This window comes from Nycticebus coucang, chromosome 3 (assembly GCF_027406575.1).
Source record: "Nycticebus coucang isolate mNycCou1 chromosome 3, mNycCou1.pri, whole genome shotgun sequence".
Classification (NCBI taxonomy): Eukaryota; Metazoa; Chordata; class Mammalia; order Primates; family Lorisidae; genus Nycticebus; species Nycticebus coucang.
The window spans coordinates 10,669,225-10,688,533 of NC_069782.1; the positions used below are offsets into that span (position 1 = coordinate 10,669,225).

At 52.8% G+C, this 19,309-nt stretch overlaps 1 protein-coding gene across 3 annotated transcripts in view; it reads right to left on the minus strand.

The window, feature by feature from the left end:
- Positions 1 to 207: 207 nt before the first annotated feature.
- Positions 208 to 19,309, minus strand: part of TRIOBP (TRIO and F-actin binding protein) — a 65,239-nt gene continuing 46,137 nt past the window's right edge. The window contains exons 12-24 of one of the 3 annotated variants that reach the window (XM_053584012.1): positions 18,896 to 18,951; positions 16,440 to 16,548; positions 16,212 to 16,301; positions 15,761 to 15,870; positions 13,421 to 13,946; positions 12,977 to 13,087; positions 6,798 to 6,945; positions 5,015 to 5,117; positions 4,331 to 4,490; positions 4,144 to 4,257; positions 2,825 to 2,911; positions 1,902 to 2,064; positions 208 to 893 (exon numbers count right to left, since the gene is read on the minus strand). In XM_053584012.1, the coding sequence (XP_053439987.1) occupies positions 1,903 to 2,064; positions 2,825 to 2,911; positions 4,144 to 4,257; positions 4,331 to 4,490; positions 5,015 to 5,117; positions 6,798 to 6,945; positions 12,977 to 13,087; positions 13,421 to 13,946; positions 15,761 to 15,870; positions 16,212 to 16,301; positions 16,440 to 16,548; positions 18,896 to 18,951 (1,776 nt within the window). In that variant the 3' untranslated portion in view covers positions 208 to 893; position 1,902. Of the gene's footprint in view, positions 894 to 1,901; positions 2,065 to 2,824; positions 2,912 to 4,143; positions 4,258 to 4,330; positions 4,491 to 5,014; positions 5,118 to 6,797; positions 6,946 to 12,253; positions 12,827 to 12,976; positions 13,088 to 13,420; positions 13,947 to 15,760; positions 15,871 to 16,211; positions 16,302 to 16,439; positions 16,549 to 18,894; positions 18,952 to 19,309 lie in introns of those variants that run through there. The other 2 variants (XM_053584010.1, XM_053584011.1) reach the window with 2 other exon arrangements.

Sequence of the window (19,309 nt, forward strand, 5' to 3'; positions counted from 1 at the left end):
GATATTTCTCACATGTTACCTGCTGCTGCTGGCCTGCAAGTCACACATGGAACATCAAAGTCCTCGCCTATTGGAGGAACCAGATTCTCACCTCTGCCCTCAGAAGCCCACATGCCACTGCTTCAGGAAGGGCGGGGAGGATGGTGGGGCTGGAAGCCACTTTAAGAAACCCCAATCCCCATTCTCATTCTGGCCAGCCATCCAGGACACCAGAGCTGCTGGAACATTTTATTAAGTTAAGAAGGTTCATAGGACAGGAGAGAAATGCCTTCATGGGTCGCCCCAACAGTTGCATGCCCAGCACCTCTTTCTCAGAAGAGGGGGGGCCTTGGGTATAGCTGCTGGCTCTGTCCAGAGTCCCCGGGTATGAGTCTATTCAGGGCAGGAAGTGTTAGTAGGAGGTAGGGTGGGGAGAGGGTGGCTGGCTCCCTGTCTCTCCCCACCAGAGACAATTCACCCTGGCCGCTGCCTGGGTCTTGGCTAGACCCTTGGGGCCGGGTCAGAGCCCTAAAACCCAAGCACGGAGTGGCTGAAGACAGAGTGGGAGCCAGGGTTGGAGGCATACAGCCACTAGGAATTGTTTTTTTTTTAAAAGTACAAAGTGTTCTTTTGAGGAGGAAGGAAACAATCTATATAAAAATCTCTTCACATATAAAATCCTGAAGAAGGTGCAAGGTAAGACCCAGTGCGAGGGGCACGCTCAGATACGCAGAGTGTGTGTGTGCATATGTACATACGTACGTACGTGTGGGTGTGTGTGTGTAGGGTGCAAGTGAATGTGTGGCCCACAGAGGGTGGGAAGAAAGCTTGGCTTCTGACTTCCCTCCAGCAGGGAAGGAGGGTGGCTGGTCCTCTCAGGCTGCAGGGTATGCAGCTGGGCGGACCACGAAGACCTGGAAGACAAGGAAGGGCAGGGCTGCAGCCAGGCGAGGCTGAGACAGACCTGCTTCTCTGGGCTTCTCCTCCATATGGGGGCCTCTCTCATGTGCCTTAGGAAGTCCACGAGGACTTGTTGGAAAAAGGATCTAGGTGGACATGGCATTAGAAAAGGCATAATAAAAACACTTTAAACTCTGCTTAAGCAAGAACCGCTGTGCAACTCCACTGGATAGAGCAAGCGACCTCAAACTGTGGCCTGCGGGACACATGAAGCGGTGTGAATTGTATTTGTTCCCGTTTTGTTTTTTACTTCAAAATAAGATATGTGCAGTGTGCATAGGAATTTGTTCATAGTTTTTTTGTTTGTTTTTTTTTTGTAGAGACAGAGTCTCACTTTACCGCCCTGGGTAGAGTGCCATGGTGTCACACGGCTCACAGCAACCTCCAGCTCTTGGGCTTACACGATTCTCTTGCCTCAGCCTCCTGAGTAGCTGGGACTACAGGCGCCCGCTACAACGCCCGGCTATTTTTTTGTTGCAGTTTGGCCTGGGCTGGGTTTGAACCCACCACCCTCGGTATACAGGGCCGGCGCCCTACTCACTGAGCTACAGGCGCCGCCCCCATAGTTTTTTTTTTTTTAAACTATAGTCCGGCCCTCCAACGGTCTGAGGGACAGCGAATTGGCCCCCTGTTTAAAAAGTTTGAGGACGCCTGGGATAGAGTCTTGGCATCAAGCAGGGAAGTCTGAGGGGTGATGCTCAGAGGGAGGAAGGCTGTGGGCTCATCCACGTGCCCCTGGATCTGCCTTCAGGGGACATGGACTGTCCAGAGTCAGGCTGGGGCTCCAAGCTACGCTCCTGCCTCTGAAGAAACATGCTCAGGCTGATAAGGCAGCCTCTGCGACAACCCTGTCTTGCTGGTGTTATCGTCCCATTTACAGGAAGGGAAATGGAGGCAGGAGGAGGTGGCCCAGGGTCCTGGGGCCCACCACCCACCCTGGGATCCCAGAGCCCAGCACCCACTCTACTCGGCCAGGCTGTTGCGTATTGACTCCTTCTCCTGCAGGGCGGCCATGGCGAGGCGTAGATGCTCCTTCAGCTGCTCAATCTCCCTCTCTGAGCGAGTCTTGATGTGGTTCAGCTCCACATAGACATCCTGGTACTTTCCCGAGGCAAAGCGCTTGTCCTGGACGGTAGGGAGGGTCTATGAGGGCATGAGGCCGGCCCTTTCCGCCTGCCCCTGGCCGGCCAGCCAGCTGAGCAGCCCCCACATTGCTCTGTCACTTTCATCCCCCTGGAGAGCTGAAAGCAGAGCTTCAGGGAGGTGAAGCTTGTGCACAGGACCACAGGGCTAGGAGGACCAGTCGGCCTTGCTGGGTGCGCAGGCTTCCAGGAGCTCTTGCTGCCTGATCAAGCCCTGTGTGCTCAGTTCCAGCTCAACACAGAGCCACCCCGAACATGCCCATTTCCAGCCCGAAACTGGCAGAGGGTGCCAGTGCAGGAACTCGGTAGCTCAGAGTAGCCTGGGCAGGCTGTGGACTTAGCACCAAGGCCCAATCTGGCCCTTACAACATGTAGTATAGGGGCTTGTTCCTCACTTTGTGCCACACGGGTAGAGATTTTGGTCTATTTTGCTCATAGTCATATTCCCAGCACCTGCACTGTGCCTGGCATATTATAGGTGCTCAGTAATAATAAATTAATTAAATAATGCTGAATAAATAAAAATGACTATGGCTTGGGCAAGTCAGTTCCCTTTTTTAGCCTCAGTTTCCTTGTCGGTGAATAGGGATAGTAGTACCTCTTGGGACAGGCACAGCAGAGACTGAGGAAGTGAAGAGGCAAAGGACGTGCCTGGCACAGAGCAGGCGCTCACAGGATGGGCATCGGGTGGTTACGGAGGACGCCGCCTCACTGACCCCCCTGCCCTGGTAGCCAGGATCTACCTTCTGCATTGTCTGGAGCTCGTCCCGGAGGCACTGGACCTCCTTCTTCAGGTACTGAAGTTCATTCTCCTTCACTCGCAGCAGCACCTGGGGTCAAGGATATCAGGCTGACCCAGGGTCAAAGGCCAGAACTACCCTTGCCCAGCAACTGGTGGCCTGGCTTCTCCCTGCCTTGAACCTCTAGAAAGCAGCCCCCAACTACACCAAGACCCTCTCCATCCTGGAAGCAGGTTCCTCCAGGAAGCCCTTTCTGACCTTCTTGCTTTCCTTCCATCCCTGCCTTACCCCTGTCCAGACCACATCAGTGGGCACCTATGGCAATCTCTGTACAGCCTCCACACTGCACCAGGCCCACGGCTGGGGGAAGGAGGCCGTGTCATGGCCCTGCTTGAACCAAAGCAGGAGGGGCCGCCTAACCCTGAGGGGCAAGCGTTGCTGACTTGATCAAAAAAGAGACAGATTCGGCTGGGACTAGAGAGGCTTAAAAGCTTACACTGCAGCCAGACTACCTGGTTCAAATTCCAGCTCAGCTGGGCGACCTTCAGTAAGGTGCTAGATCACCCTGTGTCTTAGTTTCCTCAGCTATAAAATGGGATGGTGACAGTATCTAACTTATGGGTTGTTAGGAAGATTAGATGAGTTAATCGGCAAAAGGGCACAGTGAAGCCTGATAGAAGTGTGTTTTTTGTTTGTTTGTTTTGAGACAGAGTCTCAAGCTGTTGCCCTGGGTAGAGTGCTGTGGCATCACAGCTCATAGCAACCTCAAACTCTTGGGCTTAAGCGATTCTCTTGCCTTAGCCTCCCAAGTAACTGGGATTACAGGCGCCCGCCACAATGCCCGGCTATTTTTTGGTTATAGTTATCAATGTTGTTTGGCGGGGCTGGGCTGCATTTGAACCCGCCAGCTCCAGTGTATGTGGCTGGTGCCTTAGCCGCTTGAGCTACAGGTGCCGAGGTGATAGAAGTGTTTGTTAAAGAAATAAATGAAAATACTAGGGTGATCTTCAGGTCTCCCCTCACATTTTCTCACTCTATCTTCTCCCAGTAAGGGAGGCGCTAGTGCCATTTTACAGATGAGCTACCAGGGATCAGAGAGGTGGGGTGACATGCCACAGTCACAGAGCAGGTAGGTGACAGGATCCAGATGGGAGGACAGGACTCTGGCTGCTGGGAGCATAGCAGGTGTTGTAGTGTAGGCTGGGTCACCCTGGGAGACTTGGTGCTTCCCACTACAGGTGACACTCAGCCCGTTAAGGGCTCACCCACCACCCCAGGCCCTGAGGACCACTGGGCTGCCTGGCACGAGGGAGGCTGCTTACCTCCAGCTCGCAGGAGCTCCGCTCATTGCTGCGCCCACAGCCATTGCCTGTGCCCTGTGAAGCGATGAAACTGCGTAGCCGGTCGATCTCCTCTGACAGGTGGGAGTGCAGCTCCTGGGAGGGTGAGATGGTCAGGGCAGGATACGGGGACACACCCATGTCCCCCACTACCTGGTGCCAGGCCCACCTGATTGTGGCGCAGCAGCTCCTGGCCCTCCTGCTGGCAACGCCGCAGTGTGTGCTCACGCTCCTCAGCCTGCCGCGTCAGGGCCCCAATCTCCAGGCACTTTTGGGAGTACTGCTCTGATAGCACCTGCAGCTCCCGCTTCAGAGCCTCTACATCTGACCTGTCCCAGGGAAGGAGAAGAGGGCGGCATGGGCTCTCTTGCTCCTGCCAAGCCAAAGTCAGGTCATGGGAGACTCAAGGCAGCTCAGGACTTGGGGTTCCTTCTCTGGTTTGACCTTCAGCCTGCAAACCCGTGACAGTCTCTCTGGGGTATAGGTGTCTCCTCTCCGAAACAGTGGCTTGGAAGAGCCCGTATCTAAAGCACTTGTAGCTCCAACATTCCAGAACTATGATCCATGGCAGAGAGACACCTACTGGTCAAGAATGACACTGCAGCCAAGCTCTAGGGTACACTACAAGGGTGAAGAGCAGAGCAGAGACCAGGACCAGTAGGGACAAGAAGGGACCTGAAAAACTGTCTACAAGGACTGGCAGGGGAGTCTGAACCCTCACTGTTTCTGTTCCTTGTGTCCATGAGACTGGAGGAGGGGTCTCAGCTGAGGACAAAACAATGTGTTCTCTGGCCTCAAGAAAGTTCCCCAACTCATTCGATGAGTAGGCAGTGGGGCTCAGGTGCCATCTTACTGGTGCTGCTTCCGAAGGCCATCAGGGCCCTGCTGGAGACTCCGTGTTTTGTTCAGCTCCCGGGTCAGCTCTTCCTGGTAGGCCTTCTTCATGGCTTCAATGGCTAGAAGCAGAGAGGTAGAGGAGAGACTGAAGAGGGGTCAGCAGCACTCAGCTGCACTTCTCTGAGACTCCACATATACCAGTGGAAATAGAACCAGGGAATGGTGTACAAAAACCCTGGACCAGGCTTGGCGCCTTTAGCTCAGTGGCTAGGATGCTAGCCACATACACTGGGGCTGGTGGGTTCAAAATCATCCTGGCCCTGCTAAACAATAATGACAACTACAACAAAAAAATAGCAGGGCATTGTGGCAGGTGCCAATAGTCCCAGCTACTTTACTTGGGAGGCTGAGGCAAGAGAATTAAAAAAATAGCCGGGCGTTGTGGCGGGCGGCTGTAGTCCCAGCTACTCGGGAGACTGAGGCAAGAGAATCGCTTAAGCCCAGGAGTTGGAGGTTGCTGTGAGCTGTGTGATGCCACGGCACTCTACCGAGGGTGATAAAATGAGACTCTTGTCTCTACAAAAAAAATAGAGCTGAACACTGCAAGTTTCTCATCACTCTTTTGGTGGCAATGCCTGACATGAATAGACAAGAGGCTACTTATAATCTTTATTATTCCAAGTAAACATGACTTTTATCAATTTCACTGCAGAAACCTTAATGCTAGATTACTACAGGGTAAAGCCAGCACATTGCTGAGGGGAAGGGGGTGTCTAATAATGGTGCCTACACTGGGCAGTCTTCCTAAAATCCAAACAGGCTGGCCCCAGGCTCGGCTTGAGTGCATGAACACTTGGCAAAGCACCAGCAGGTTGCAAACTCCAGGTCATGTGACTCCTTCCATAATTCCTATTGTTCTACAAACCCTTTAGTGCTCCCTAGGATGCTCTAGGCATACAGTGCAGTGGACAGAGGGAGGGCAGGGAGTTGTCTGCCATCTCAGGCATTTCCTGTTTCTGGCTTGGGAGAACAGAGGGTGGGGTCTGAGCACAGCTTTGCAGTCAGTCTTCTGGGCTCCAATTCCAGCTCTGCCACCTCCAAGCTGTGCCCTCTGACACAAGTCACTAACCTCTCTGAGCCCAAATTTCCTTATCTGTGAAAAGGGGCCACTCCCTGGGGTACTTAGAGGACTAAGGGTGCTCCCATGGGGAACATGTGCTGGAGTCTGGCACCCAGTGGACTTGAGCAGTGCTCCCATCTTCCTTCTGCTGTCCTGAAAGTCTGACCCATGTGTGCAGGGAGATGGTACTCCTATGAGGGCAGGGTGTGCAGTTGATCAGCATCTCTCCCCCAGCATATGGACAGAGTGTGGCTTGAGGTAGACTCCTGGTGGCTGCAGGCTCCTTAGGGAAAGGAGTTACAACCCATGGGGCAGGGAGTCTTTAATTTGCCTAAGGTTCCCTTTTTTTGAGACAGAGTTTCACTATGTCACCCTCAGTAGAGTGCTGTGGTGTCCCAGCTCACAACAACCTCAAACTTGAGCTTAAGCGATTCTCTCGCCTCAGCCTCCCTTGCAGCTAGGGTTACAGGCACCCACTACAACACCTATTTTTTTTGGTTGCAATTGTCATTGTTGTGTAGCAGGCCTGGGCCAGGCTCGAACCTGCCAGTCTTGGTATATGTGGCTGGCACCCTACTCATTGAACTATGGTGCCGAGCCCCCACACTTTTTTAAAGGCCTCAGTTCCACAAGGAGGCTCATGGCCCCAGCCACTGTACCATCCCCCCAGGGTCCACACCTGAGGCTGTGGCCGCTGTCTCCTCAGCTAGGAGCCACTCCTTTTCCTGCTGTAGCCGCTGCAGCTCCCGCTCATGGTGCCGCTGCAGCTCCTCCATGACCTGCTGGTGTGAGGACTCCATCTCTGCCAGGCTGCGCTCACACGCCTCCTGTGGGCCAGAGACCAGGAGGTCACAAAGCTGCCCCCACTACATGGGACAGCGGCCCTTCCCAGTCTCCAGGTGGGAAGCCTCAGGAGCAGGTGCACCACCTGTCCCTGGACCCCACCACTTCCAGCCCATCCCCACTCCCACCCCCCTACCACTCTCCTCATCTACAAATTTCACTATGACTCCAGCCTCAAGCCCTCCTGGGACTCTCCATCCTGCTGGGTCAAGTTCCTGTTCCCACAGCTGAGCCTGAGACCTCATCCCTGGCCCTTCTCCGCCAAGCAACCTCATGGTTACAAAAAACAATTCACAGCATGTCCACACCTCTGGGCTTCAGCTCATGTTATTCCCACTACCTGGAAAGTTCTTTTGGGAACTCTTACCAGGCAACTCACTTCACCTGCAGCCCAGTTTAAATGCCTCTCCTAGCTCTGTCTGGACAGCCTTTTCCCTGCTTCCAAAGGTTCTGCTTCAGCCAAACCATAATTTTTTTTTAAGATAGGGAATATCTGATCCAGTGAAGTCATCGGGATCCAGGTCAGGGCTGGACATGTGCAAATGCTCAGTAAATGAGCTGAAACTGACTCAATATGAGACGGAGAAGGCAAGATGGACAAGCTTTTTTTTTTTTTGAGACAGAGTCTCACTATGTCACCCTTGGTAGAGTGCCATGGCATCACAGCTCACAGCAACCTCAAACTCTTGGGCTTAAGCAATTCTTTTGCCTCAGCCTCCCAAGTAGCTGGGACTACAGGAGCCCACCTCAACACCTGGCTATTTTTTTTTTTTTGGCCGGGGCTGAGTTTGAACCTGCCACCTCCAGTATATGGGGCTGGCAAACCACTCCTTGAGCCACAGGCGCTGCCCCCCTCCCTGCTATTTTTTTGTTACAGTTGTCATTGTTGTTTAGCGGGCCTGGGCCCGGCTTAAACCCACCAGCCTCGGTGTATGTGGCCAGTGCCCTAACCACTGAACTACAAGCGTTGAGCCAGATGGACAAGTATTTAAAAGACTGATAATACCCACTGCTGGGAGCACCCACTGTAACTTGGTGGGTAGAGGGCCAACAGTTTGGTGGCATCATTGCATTTTTTAAGACAGAGCCTCAAGCTGTCACCCTGGGTAGAGTGCCATGGCATTATAGCTCACAGCAGCCTCCAACTTCTTGGCTTAAGCGATTCTCTTGCCTCAGCCTCCCAAGTAGCTGGGATTTTAGGCACCCACAACACCTGGGTAATTTTTCTATTTTCTTTTTTTTTTTTCTTTTTTTTTTTTTTTTATTTGTAAGATTATTTTATTTTATTTTTTTTTTTTTTCTTTTTTTTTTATTGTTGGGGATTCATTGAGGGTACAATAAGCCAGTTACACTGATTGCAATTGTTAGGTAAAGTCCCTCTTGTAATCATGTCTTGCCCCCATAAAGTGTGACACACACTAAGGCCCCACCCCACTCCCTCCCTCTCTCTAATTTTTCTATTTTCAATAGAGACAGGGTCTCGCTCTTGCTCAGGCCATCTCGAACTCCTGAGCTCAAGCAATCCACCTGCCTTGGCCTCCCAGAGTGCTAGGATTACAGGCATGAGCCACCGTGCCCAGCCATCACTGCATCCCACCCATGTAGAACTTGGCCTAGCAGTTCTATTCCTAGAAAGATCCCACAGAAAGTCATGAATACAAAGGACAAGGGATTCCCTATGGCAAAGTTGGTAACAGATGAAAACTGGAAACAGCCTAAATGCCTACCAGGGGAACCTTTAAATAAATGATGTGATCAGGTGGCGCCTGTGGCTCAGTTGGTAGAGCGCCGGCCCCATATACCAAGGGTGGAACAACAACCAAACTGCAACAACAAAATTGCCGGGCGTTGTGGCGGGCGCCTGTAGTCCCAGCTACTCAGGAGGCTGAGGCAAGAGAATGGCTTAAGCCCAGGAGTTGGAGGTTGCTGTGAGCTCTCTGATGCCGCAGCACTCTACCAAGGGAGATAAAGTGATACTCTGTCTCTATAAAAATAAATAAACAAATAAATGATGTGATCAAGCCTTACAAAGGACTCCAAGCCACTGTTAAAAGTCAGAGCTGCCGGAGGCGCCTGTGGCTCAGTGAGTAGGGCGCCAGCCCCATATACCGAGGGTGGTGGGTTCAAACCCAGCCCCGGCCAAATTGCAACAAAAAAATAGCCGGGCGTTGTGGCGGGCGCCTGTAGTCCCAGCTGCTTGGGAGGCTGAGGCAAGAGAATCGTGTAAGCCCAAGAGTTAGAGGTTGCTGTGAGCTGTGTGACATCATGGCACTCTACCCAGGGCGGTACAGTGAGACTCTGTCTCTACAAAAAAAAAAAAAAAAAAAGATAGAGTTGCCCGTGCGACTGCTGTGGAAAGGCGTCTTGAAACTGGCTTCTGACAGCGCATATGGTATGATCCCACACGTGGGAACGAAACAGTTGTATGTATATGAAAACATGTATGTCCACGCCCTTCTACCCGGGATCTGGGACTATGTCATGACAAGGCAAAGAGGAATTCAGGCTGCAGAGAGAATTAAAGTTTGCAAATCAGCTGACCTTAAAATCAGGAGATTATCCTAGATTAGCCAGTGAGCCCAAAGTAATCACATGGGTCCTTATAAGTGGATGAAGAGGGCAGGAGGGAAGAGCCTGAGGGATGTGTGACCAGGAAGGAATGGTGAGAGAGATGTGAAGGGTAGACTCAACTTCCCCTCTGCAGCCTTTGAAGATGAAGGCAGAGGCCATGAGCCAAGGAACTTGAGCAACCATCAAAAGGCAAGGATGTGGGTCCCACGGAAAACCTATAGAGGACCCAGCCCTGCCGCTGCCTTGGTTTTAGTCTGCAGCGGCCTGCAGCCTGCGTTAGACTTGTAGCCTACAAAACTATAAAGTAATAAATTTTTGTCATTTAAGCAGCTGTGGTAATTTGTTACAGCTGCCACAGGAAACAAATACAGACAGGCAGCTGCGGCCTTCGTCACTGGGGTAACCCCTGGGGTGGGGGCAGGCAGGAGAGGGAGCGGGCATGTGTTCGTTTCCAAACTTTTAATTGGTTTGAATTATTTATGGAAATGTAAACATGTTTTTACATAATTAAGAAACTGTGTAAAGGTCAATAAAAGAGGGAAGGGGGAGAGCCAGGGAACACTGAGGCACAGAGGGCCAGAGGAGGGATTCTGTGTTTCCCTGTGCCTGCAGCAGGCCAGCTTAGGGAGACAGCAAGGGTGTCTGTCCCACCTGCCCTCTGTATATCCTCCCACTTAGAACCAAAAAACATGGCTTTGGAGTCCCACACGCTGGGTCCTTGTCCTCGCTGCACCTTGAAGTGGATTTGAACAAGCCCCTGCCTTTTTTGAGCTCAGTCACAGCATCTGTAAAACAGGCCTCACACAGCAGCCCCCAGGCCCCCTGGGAATGGGCAGTCCCTAAAGTGAGCACCTATGCTGAGCCTGGACAGGGAACACGGATTACTGCTCTTCAAAGGGCCTGAGCAGGCAAGCAGACCCAGCAGCTAACAGAGGTACAGGTGCTGACTTCAGGAGATGGGAACTACCTCATGAATAGAGGCTCCTAGAGGGCCAGGTAGGTGCTGCTCTCTGATCTACCTTCCTGAGTGGCCCAAGGTGTCCTGATAGTGGCTCCATCTCTGACATGAACATCAAAGTAGATAAAGAAATGCCTGTGGCCCCCACTGTAATAGGCTGGGAAGGAGGCATTGAAGTCCATTGGGTGAAGGCCCAGAGCCCCTGACAGCTCTCCTGAAGTGGCAACTGCCCCTCCCCAAAAAGAGGTACCACCCCAGCCTGAGGTACCAGCTGGGCAATCTCTCTCAGCTGTCACCTCTCCAGGTCCTGAGTTTCCAGCAGCCTCTTCCTGTGCCTGAGGGAGACACAGATGACTCAGCTCCTCTTCTCTGATGACCTTTGCATCTGGAGTCACTCCACCCCAGTCTTCTCGCTCTGCTTCCCAATTAAACCCTTCTTACCTCTCACCCCCCTTTCCTCCTGTTTCCCTTGTTGCCCCCACCTGTCCCAAACTAACAGAGAAATGACAGCCTTTGGAGAGCCCCATGGGGCCCCTGGGGACCAGGAAGCCTGGATTCTAGACACCGGCCTGCCTTCAGCTCAATCTCCCCACCTGCAAACTGAGAGTAAAATGGAAAAGGAGGGAGCCACTCAAGGCTCAGGTGGCTGTGAGGGGCCCACCTAGCCTCACCCTTCAGAAAGCAGTCCCGTAACCTGCCCAGAGCCAGCATAGCTACCAGCCCCTGGCTGGGGCCTCTGAGGTCTTCCCCTGCCACAGGCTGTGGTGTTGAGCCCAGCCCCCTCCTCTGCCTCAGGGGAGGCTTTGACAGTACTGCCCTCCTCCGCCTGCTCCCAGCATCAGGCGCTGCCCCCCACACCCCGTCTCCCTCCAGCTTGCTTGCACACACCCTGCTCAGCTCAGTGCCCACCTCTCAGGAAGGAACCCTTCCTGACAGCCCCTCCTGACCTCTCCCCTGGAAGCTTCTAGAAGGCTCCTCTTACCCAGAGCCTAGGTCTCAGCATTATTTTCTCCAACAGTGTGCTGACTACAGATAGCTGATTGTCAAATATTTAGGAATTTTTTGAATCAGTTGTTATTTACAGCTGTTATTACAAATTAAATTTATACACCTTAAATTGATTACATTAAAAATAAGGTATTACACTCTGGTAGGCCGAGGCAGAAAGATTACTTCTGCTCAGGGAAAAAAAAAAAACAAACCCAAGGTAATAGACACTCAAAATTTATCATTTCCTAATTTTTTCACTGCATTTTATTATATGTGTGCTTGAGGTTATTCATGTCTATTGTATCTGTCTGGTGGAAATACTACAGAATGTTGTGACAGCTCTTCCCATTTGTTCAGGGACTTCATGCTGATAGCTCAACATCCACCATAGTAAGAGTTTTACAACAGAGGAATTGGTAAATGTTACAAATCAGGACTTGATTTTTTGTTGTGTTGATTGCCTAGACTTAAGTGATGAAAAATGCTAGTAATGCAGACTAAGCTTAACAGTGTGATATCTATGACCATTATGTTGTAAACAAAAAATTGCAGAAGTATCCTTAATAGAATATTCTCAATAGAAAACTATTGTTTGATCCAACAAAGAAGTTGCTCACAACATTGACCAAGTTCCAACATATGTATATCTTCTCACCTTACTCATTTAGCATAAACAAAAATGTCAACCAGAGTACACGTTAGAGCTATGTCTACTTCTTAATTAGTTGGAGATACAAGAGTATGGAAAAATCACTGAAAGCATTCTGAGAAAGATTCATTTGCTATGTGGAATTCACAATAAAAAGTATTATATTTTTATTTGTAAATTGTATACTAAGCATCCTTTATACCAGTAAAACTTATAATAAATTTATTTAAGTATATGTGTACACACACACACACATTTTTTTTTTCTGGAGAGCTAGTTGCCCCAGTTCTGACAACCAAGTGTTACCAGACATAGTCAAATGTCCCCAAGGGGGTAAAAATCACCCCGTTGAGAACGGCTGTCCTAGGCAGATGGTGCACTCCCTGAGGGCCACTGGAGGCTCCTATGTCCCGCAGACCTCCTTGCTGGGGCCTCAGCCTGGCAGGCATGAGCAGAAATTCCCTGTTTGGGGAGCGACTCCCAGGGCCACCAGCTTCCCATGTTCCCAGGGTGGTGCAGGGGAAAGGGTCCAAGTGCAGAGTGTCACACGGGAACTCACAGGCTCTGCAGTCAGCTGGACCCATGCTCAACTCCCACCTCTGCCACCTGCCGGTGGGGTGACCTCAGGCAAGTCACATAACCTCTCAGAGCCCAGTGGCTTTGTCTGTAAAATGGGCACAGTGACCACGCCCACCAGCTGTGGGGAGATTAAATAAAATGACCCATGTCACATGTCTCACGCAGGTTCCAACACATAGGAAGGGCACCCCAAAAGTTAGCTGTTTCCTGATGACACGGCAATCAGAGACCAGCCCCCATTCCCCACAAAATAGTTCTTCCGCCTTACCTGCGAGATGTAGCCTGGTGGGATATGGCCATCCTCCAGGGTTCTAGGTGAGCTCTGAGGAGCCTCCCCGCGGAGACGCCAGGCCTCCAGCTGGGCCCGAAGAGACTGCACCTAAGGGGGCGGGGGGTCCAGGTCAGTGGGAGCCTGGAAGCAGGGAGGACAAGGCTTGGCATGTCAGAGATGCACAGTAAACGGTCCCTCCCTTCTCTTCCCTTTTGCCCTTCTCTGTGGCTGCTGAGGGCAGAACTAAAAAGAAAAAACCAAAACCAAACACAACACCAAGGTCCAGGGAAAAAGATTCTGACCAAAAGGAGTCTGTGGCCTGGGAGTGAGTACCCCTTCACTGCAGGTGTACAAGACAAATGCCAGGGTATAAGAGTAGGGATCGGAGGGGTGCTGGTGGGCAAGGCAGCACCCAGAGAGGCCAGCTGTGGTGCCACCTACCTCCTTCTCCAGTGCCTCGTGGCTGTCGCTCGAGGGCCCCCGGCGCTCCCCACGGCTTTGGTTGAGCAGGGCAGTGAGTGGCACCCGCTTGTTCTCCCGCAGGGGCAGCTTCTCTAGCTCCTGCCACTTCTTCTCAATCTCCTCGCTGAGCCGGCTCTGCTGGTCCTCGGTGAGAGGGGCGCCCAGGCCTCGGCGTGGCCCCTCACCAGCTGGCACCTCCGGGGCCCGACTGTCTGTGGCCTCAAACCACTTGCGTCGCTCCTCAGAGCGCTGGGCCAGGTCCCGCTCTAGCTCCTCCTGCTTGGCCGGGCGGTCAGGAGCGCGGGCTGGAGTGCGGGCCCGCTGTGGGGAGCTCTGGGTCAGCGGGGAGAGCTCCACGTAGTCCAAGGACTGCCGCTGCCCATCTGCCTTCCGAGGGCCACCCCGGCCAATGACCTCAGAGCACACCCGCTGCTCCCCTGGCTTCAGGGAGCCCTTCTGGGTGCTGTAGCTGTGCAGTGTGTTCTCCTTATTACAGTCCGAGAGCCTAGGGCACCAGCAGAGTTGCATCAGGTGGGACCTGCCTGATCAGCTCCACAATGGGTACTTCTGGAGTACCAGCTGGGTGCCAGGGGCTGGGGACAGACCCCAAGGGAGGAAGCAGCCCAACCTAGAGGTTGAGAACTCAAGCTTCATCGCTAGCAGACCCTGGGAACATCCTGGCTCCACTGAGCGCCAGCAGAGGGACCAGGATATCTGGCTTCCCCTGCCCTCTCTGAGCCTCAGTTATCTCATCTGGAACATGAGGCAACACCTCACAGGAAGGATGTGAGGCGAAGGTGGGTGAACATGGAAAGCAACCAGGAGGCCCTTTCCAAAGGTGATCAATGGATTAAAAATGTAACAGAAGGCTCAGTGCCTATATCTCAGTGGTTAGGGCGCCGGCCACATGCACCAGGGCTGGTGGGTTCAAACCTAGCCCAGGCCTGCTAAACAACAATGACAACAATAGCTGGGCATTGTGGTGGGCACATGTAATCCCAGCTACTTGGGAGGCTGAGGCAAGAGAATCGCTTAAGCCCAGGAGTTGGAGGTTGCACTGAGCTGTGATGCCACAGCACTCTACCGAGGGCAACATAGTGAGACTCTGTCTCAAAATAAATAAACAAACAGAAATGCCAGGGCTTCACAAGGCTCTCGGTAGAATAGAAGAGATGCCCACGGTCACTGTGGATGAGGTGAAGACAGGGACCTCTGGGTGGACAGAACATGTTGCTGAGACGGAACAACTGTGGCAGTTCTCCTCTCCTCCCGCTGCAATTGCTGGGTACATGGTCACCCAGCTGAAAACTATACTTCCCAGCACCCACTGTAGCTATGCGTGGCCATGTGACTGCATTCCAGCCATCGGGCATGACAGGCTGCTCCCCTTACAGGGCTGGGACTTCATGAGAACCTAAACAGTCCCCTCTCGCCATAATGTGAGCTGAGGCCACAGAGCTGCCTGGACTGCACACTTCTGGACTGTTCCAGAGAGACAAATGAGCATCTACCTTGTTTCAGCCAGCTTCTTTGTTAAAGCACCAGAGCTGATATACGAAATAACAGTCCAACCGTGCAGTACTTTGGGATTTACAAAGGGCTCCGGGTATATCCTCACACATGCACAGACATGACACACCAATGTAACAAAGGAGGAACCTGAAACCCAGGCAGGGAAGCCACTGGCCTAAGGCTGAACAGCAGGGTGTGGCCAGGTTGTGGCCTCCTGTTCACTCACTTCAATACCACGCTGTGTTCCTGGTGCCCAGCAGCTGCAAATCCCAGGTCCCCATGGGCAGCTGTTTATACTTACGGAGGTTCTGCAACCAGGTAACTCAGCCCTCCTGCTCCTCTATCCCTGGCAACCTCCAGAGGAAGTGAGCTTCCCATCCTAAGAGGGGTATGCACCGAGCCAGACAACCTAGGCAGCCCTCTTCCTGAACACCGGCTCAGACATGGCAGAGAGACAGATACTACATCTGATCTTAGCCAAAAAGCCAAGAAGCAATATATAGTTCAGAGACAGAACAGCACCTAAGCAGGGGCTTTTGATGCACAGGCATCTTTCCCAAAAAGCCAAAGCCCCTTCCCTCTCTCCCAATATATGGCGGATTAAAGAGATGGCAGATCAAACCTCAAATCCTCATGTATTTCTGCATGAACACCAAAAATGCTCATTGCCCTCTTCCCATTTTGTTGATAGAGAAACTGAGGCCCAAAAGGTACAACCACAGGGACCTCAGGCGAGTGCACAGAATCCCACCCAGGGATGCAAAGGTAACTGTCTCCCCCAAGGCCCTAGTCCAGATCAGCACATACTTGGTGACATCTGGGGCTGAAGCTGGACGCACAGTCTTCCTCAGAGCCTCAATCCAGTTCCGTCGGATGCCTGAGGTCATGGCCGACAAGGTATAGACAGCATCCTTGGTCTGCAAGTCCAGCCCAGAGTAGGTTGCCAAATGGCCAGCCCCATGGCTCCCTCCCCACCATGGACGATGCTTTTCAGGACAGTGTCTAAGGTCCTGAGTCTGGAGTAGGCAGAGAGCACAAAACCTCCCTTCCAGCAGCCTAGGGAAAATCCTGCTGGCTCTAAGATCTCCCCAGATAAGTTAAGTGTTGACACCAGAGCTTCTGACCAGCTCTGGGCTCAGGGCCTCTGATAAATGAGCAACCTCAATGATGAGCCATGTTCAGCACCAAAACCTCCTCTGGGGCCTCCAGATATGCTGACCCCCACCCTCACCCCCCAACCCCCTGCATGCAGCCTCACGTGGATCTGGAAGCCATAGTTGCGCTGCACCGCGTACTCAGTGACGTCTGTGCAGGAACGCAGGTCGATCTCACCATCCAGCTCATCTGCCTGGAGCAGAAGCACCCGCCCTGATCCAGGTGGGCCCTGGGAGACCCACTTTGTTGACCCCAGCCAGGCCATCCCAGCCTCTTCTAGGGTGTATCAGCCCCTGATGGGGAGAGGACGCCCTCCCACTGGTTGTCTCACCTCCTCTGCGGGGGAGTCTCTGTAATACTTGAGGCTTGAATCTGTCAGCACAAACCAATGCTTCTTCCACTGCAAAGCAGAGGTGCTGATGAGTGGGGGGGAGGAGGGTAGGATGAAAGAGCCCACATGTGTGCTTTTTGCAGGTGTCCTGGGTGCTGCCAGACAGCAGGGGTGGGGCAGCAGCTTAGGGTCAGAAACCCAATCTGAGGCCTGGTCCCTCCATTTCCTCTCTGAGCCTCAGGGGCAGCTCTTCCTCCATAACCACACCCCCCTTTCTTTCTTGGAACTCTTTTTTGACTTGTTGATGCTCCCAGACCCCTCCTGAAGATTCCAAGCCTCCTCTTGTACACCATCCCAGTACAGACCAGGGAAGGGTTGTGACCTACGTAAGGTCACTTGGCTAGCAGTCAGGGACTAAGTGAAGCCAGAGCACCGCAAGTCTTTGTCCATATGCCCCCACGCCCACACCCCCCAATTGCCATGGTGGTTGAGGACGAAGGTCTCCCAGAGAGCAGGACTGCATGGTGCCTGTGTACTGGCATGGTCTGTTTCTTGATCTGTGTACTAGTTACCCACATATGCAGCACGTGAGAAACTGCATTAATCTGTACACTTATGATCTGTGGTTTGGGATTGGGATGGCAGGGCATGTAGGAAAGGGGTGGGGTGTCACCAGAAGAACAGCCTGATATCAGCCAAACTCCCACTCCACCTCTGGGATTCTGGTCACCCCATGGGAATGCCTGTTGAGTCTGCCTATTAACTGGGTCAGTGAATGTCACCCAGTCTCCTGCCTTCCTAGGGTTCCCCACATCATCAAGCCCTGTCCATGATGTTTGTTGCTTCAAGTACTTAGTTTTCTTCTCTCAAGAAGATAGTATGATCTCCAAAGTGTGCAGGGATGACACTTTCTACTTCTTTCTACATTCCCTCCCCTGAGAAATAGGGTTTTAGCAGGGACCTGGGTTTCATCTGCTCCCTAGTTACTGTGTGCCTTCAGACAAGTATCTCCACTTCTCTGAGCTTCAGTCTTCTGAACTATAAAACAGGGCTACTAAGAAGTCTCTAAAGCTTCTGCTGAGATTAGAAGTGCCGAATCCTCCCTTGTACTTCTCTCACTCATGGCACTTGGCATAGGGATGGACACCAGGTTTGGGTGTTTGTTCTAGGAGGCTGACCCTCTTAGAACCATTCTGCTCTTAGTGGACGGAATGCTGCCAGGGACCTCACTTGTCTCTCTGTAAAGCAAGGCAGGGGTTCTGTGCCAAGTCATTTCTTTGGCCCTTCCAAACGTGGCCTATGACTATCTAGAATGGGAGATGGATGGAGCTCCAAGTTCTAGGCCTGGGTCTGCCCAAGGTGCTGCTAAGCCTGGAAGAAGTGGACATTCTCATGGGCCAGTCTCCTGTCTTTGCACCCAGGGGTGAGCTGGCTGAACTCCCAAGTCCCTTCCAGCTTGGACATTCCAAAATCCTGTGATAGAGGATGAGTAACAGCCAGTTCTGGGTGGGGCCCATAATCCCTCTGCCCTCTGGGGACCTGGGTGGAGAGGCCAGGAAAGGGTCACTGGCAGGGTTCCAGGCCTTGTGTGAGCCTGGACAGCAGCCACCAGGGGACGGGTGGGCAGCTGGCGGGTACGGAAGGCTGTGAGCTGGAGGGAATAAAACATGTGGGCCGGAAACACAATGAGATTCCCTTTGGCTCTGAGCCCTCTGCAGCATGCGGGCTGCATGCAGACCTGAACCACAGGCACACGTAGGGCTGGGGTGGGGAGACATCCCCTCCCAGACAGGGTGGCAGGGAGCCAGCTCCAGCCTGGCCACAGAAAGGACAGAAACAGCCACTGCCACCACTAGTTCCAAGAGCAGATACATCAAGGGAAGGGAAGGTCAGTAGATGCCAGGGGGTGTGGGACCCTTTCCATGCTTGATCTCTGTGACCTTGCCATCTATTCTGTGAATAATCATTGCTATCTATTATGCCCATGTCATAGACATGGCCACTGAGGCCTAGAAGAGGCTCTGACTCAACCAGTGCCTTTTTGGTGAGCCCCAGCCCTGTGGCCAAGTGCTGGAAATCAATGTGTGACTCAGGCCAGCTGATCCCCGTGATCCCTTCTGCCCAGATCCTCCATTCCCAGCCAGGGTTATCCTGAGGTAAGAGGGCCAAGAGGCCCTTAGTGAGAGCAGGGGGTGGGACACAGGTGTGAGGGGGTAGGTGGCCTCCACTCCTTGCCACTTTCACACACTGCAAACTGCTCCAGGAGGCAGAGAGATGACCAGCAGCCTCTACCCCCAGGGTTCTCACCCCAGTCTCCACCTTAGACCCACCCCCACTGCCAGAGGCTGGGGTCTCTAGAAAGCCGGACGGGCCAAGGACCCCTCAGCCTCCTGGGCTATCCCCAAGGATCCTACAGCAGCATAGTCTCCTCCCCTTTCCACTTCAGCTCTCCTACCTCTCCAGGCTCGTCCAAGATTGACATCCATCCCTTCTTGAAGTTGAGCAGATCAGGCTATGGGGAGATGAGGAGGCAGATGAGTCAAGCCCAGCAGGAAGCCAGCTGGAGCTGGTGACAAAGGCATGCTGTACCTATCCTGACCCCAAGTCCTGCAAGACTGATTTCCTAGGAAGCCAGTCCAGAGGGCCTAAGGACCCAGATGACCCCACTCCCCAAATCCAAGCAGCTTGCCAGCTACTGAGGCAGCCTTGGCCCCTTTCCCCAACACCTGACATTTTCCAGGAGCCACGAGACTGGCGCCAGGTGGCTGGCACTTACAACCACAGATGTCCGAGCTCCCTCTCACCAGCCTACCCCCTTATCCAAGAGTGAGAGAGACAGGGCTAAGAGAACTCTGCCTGTAAAGAGACCC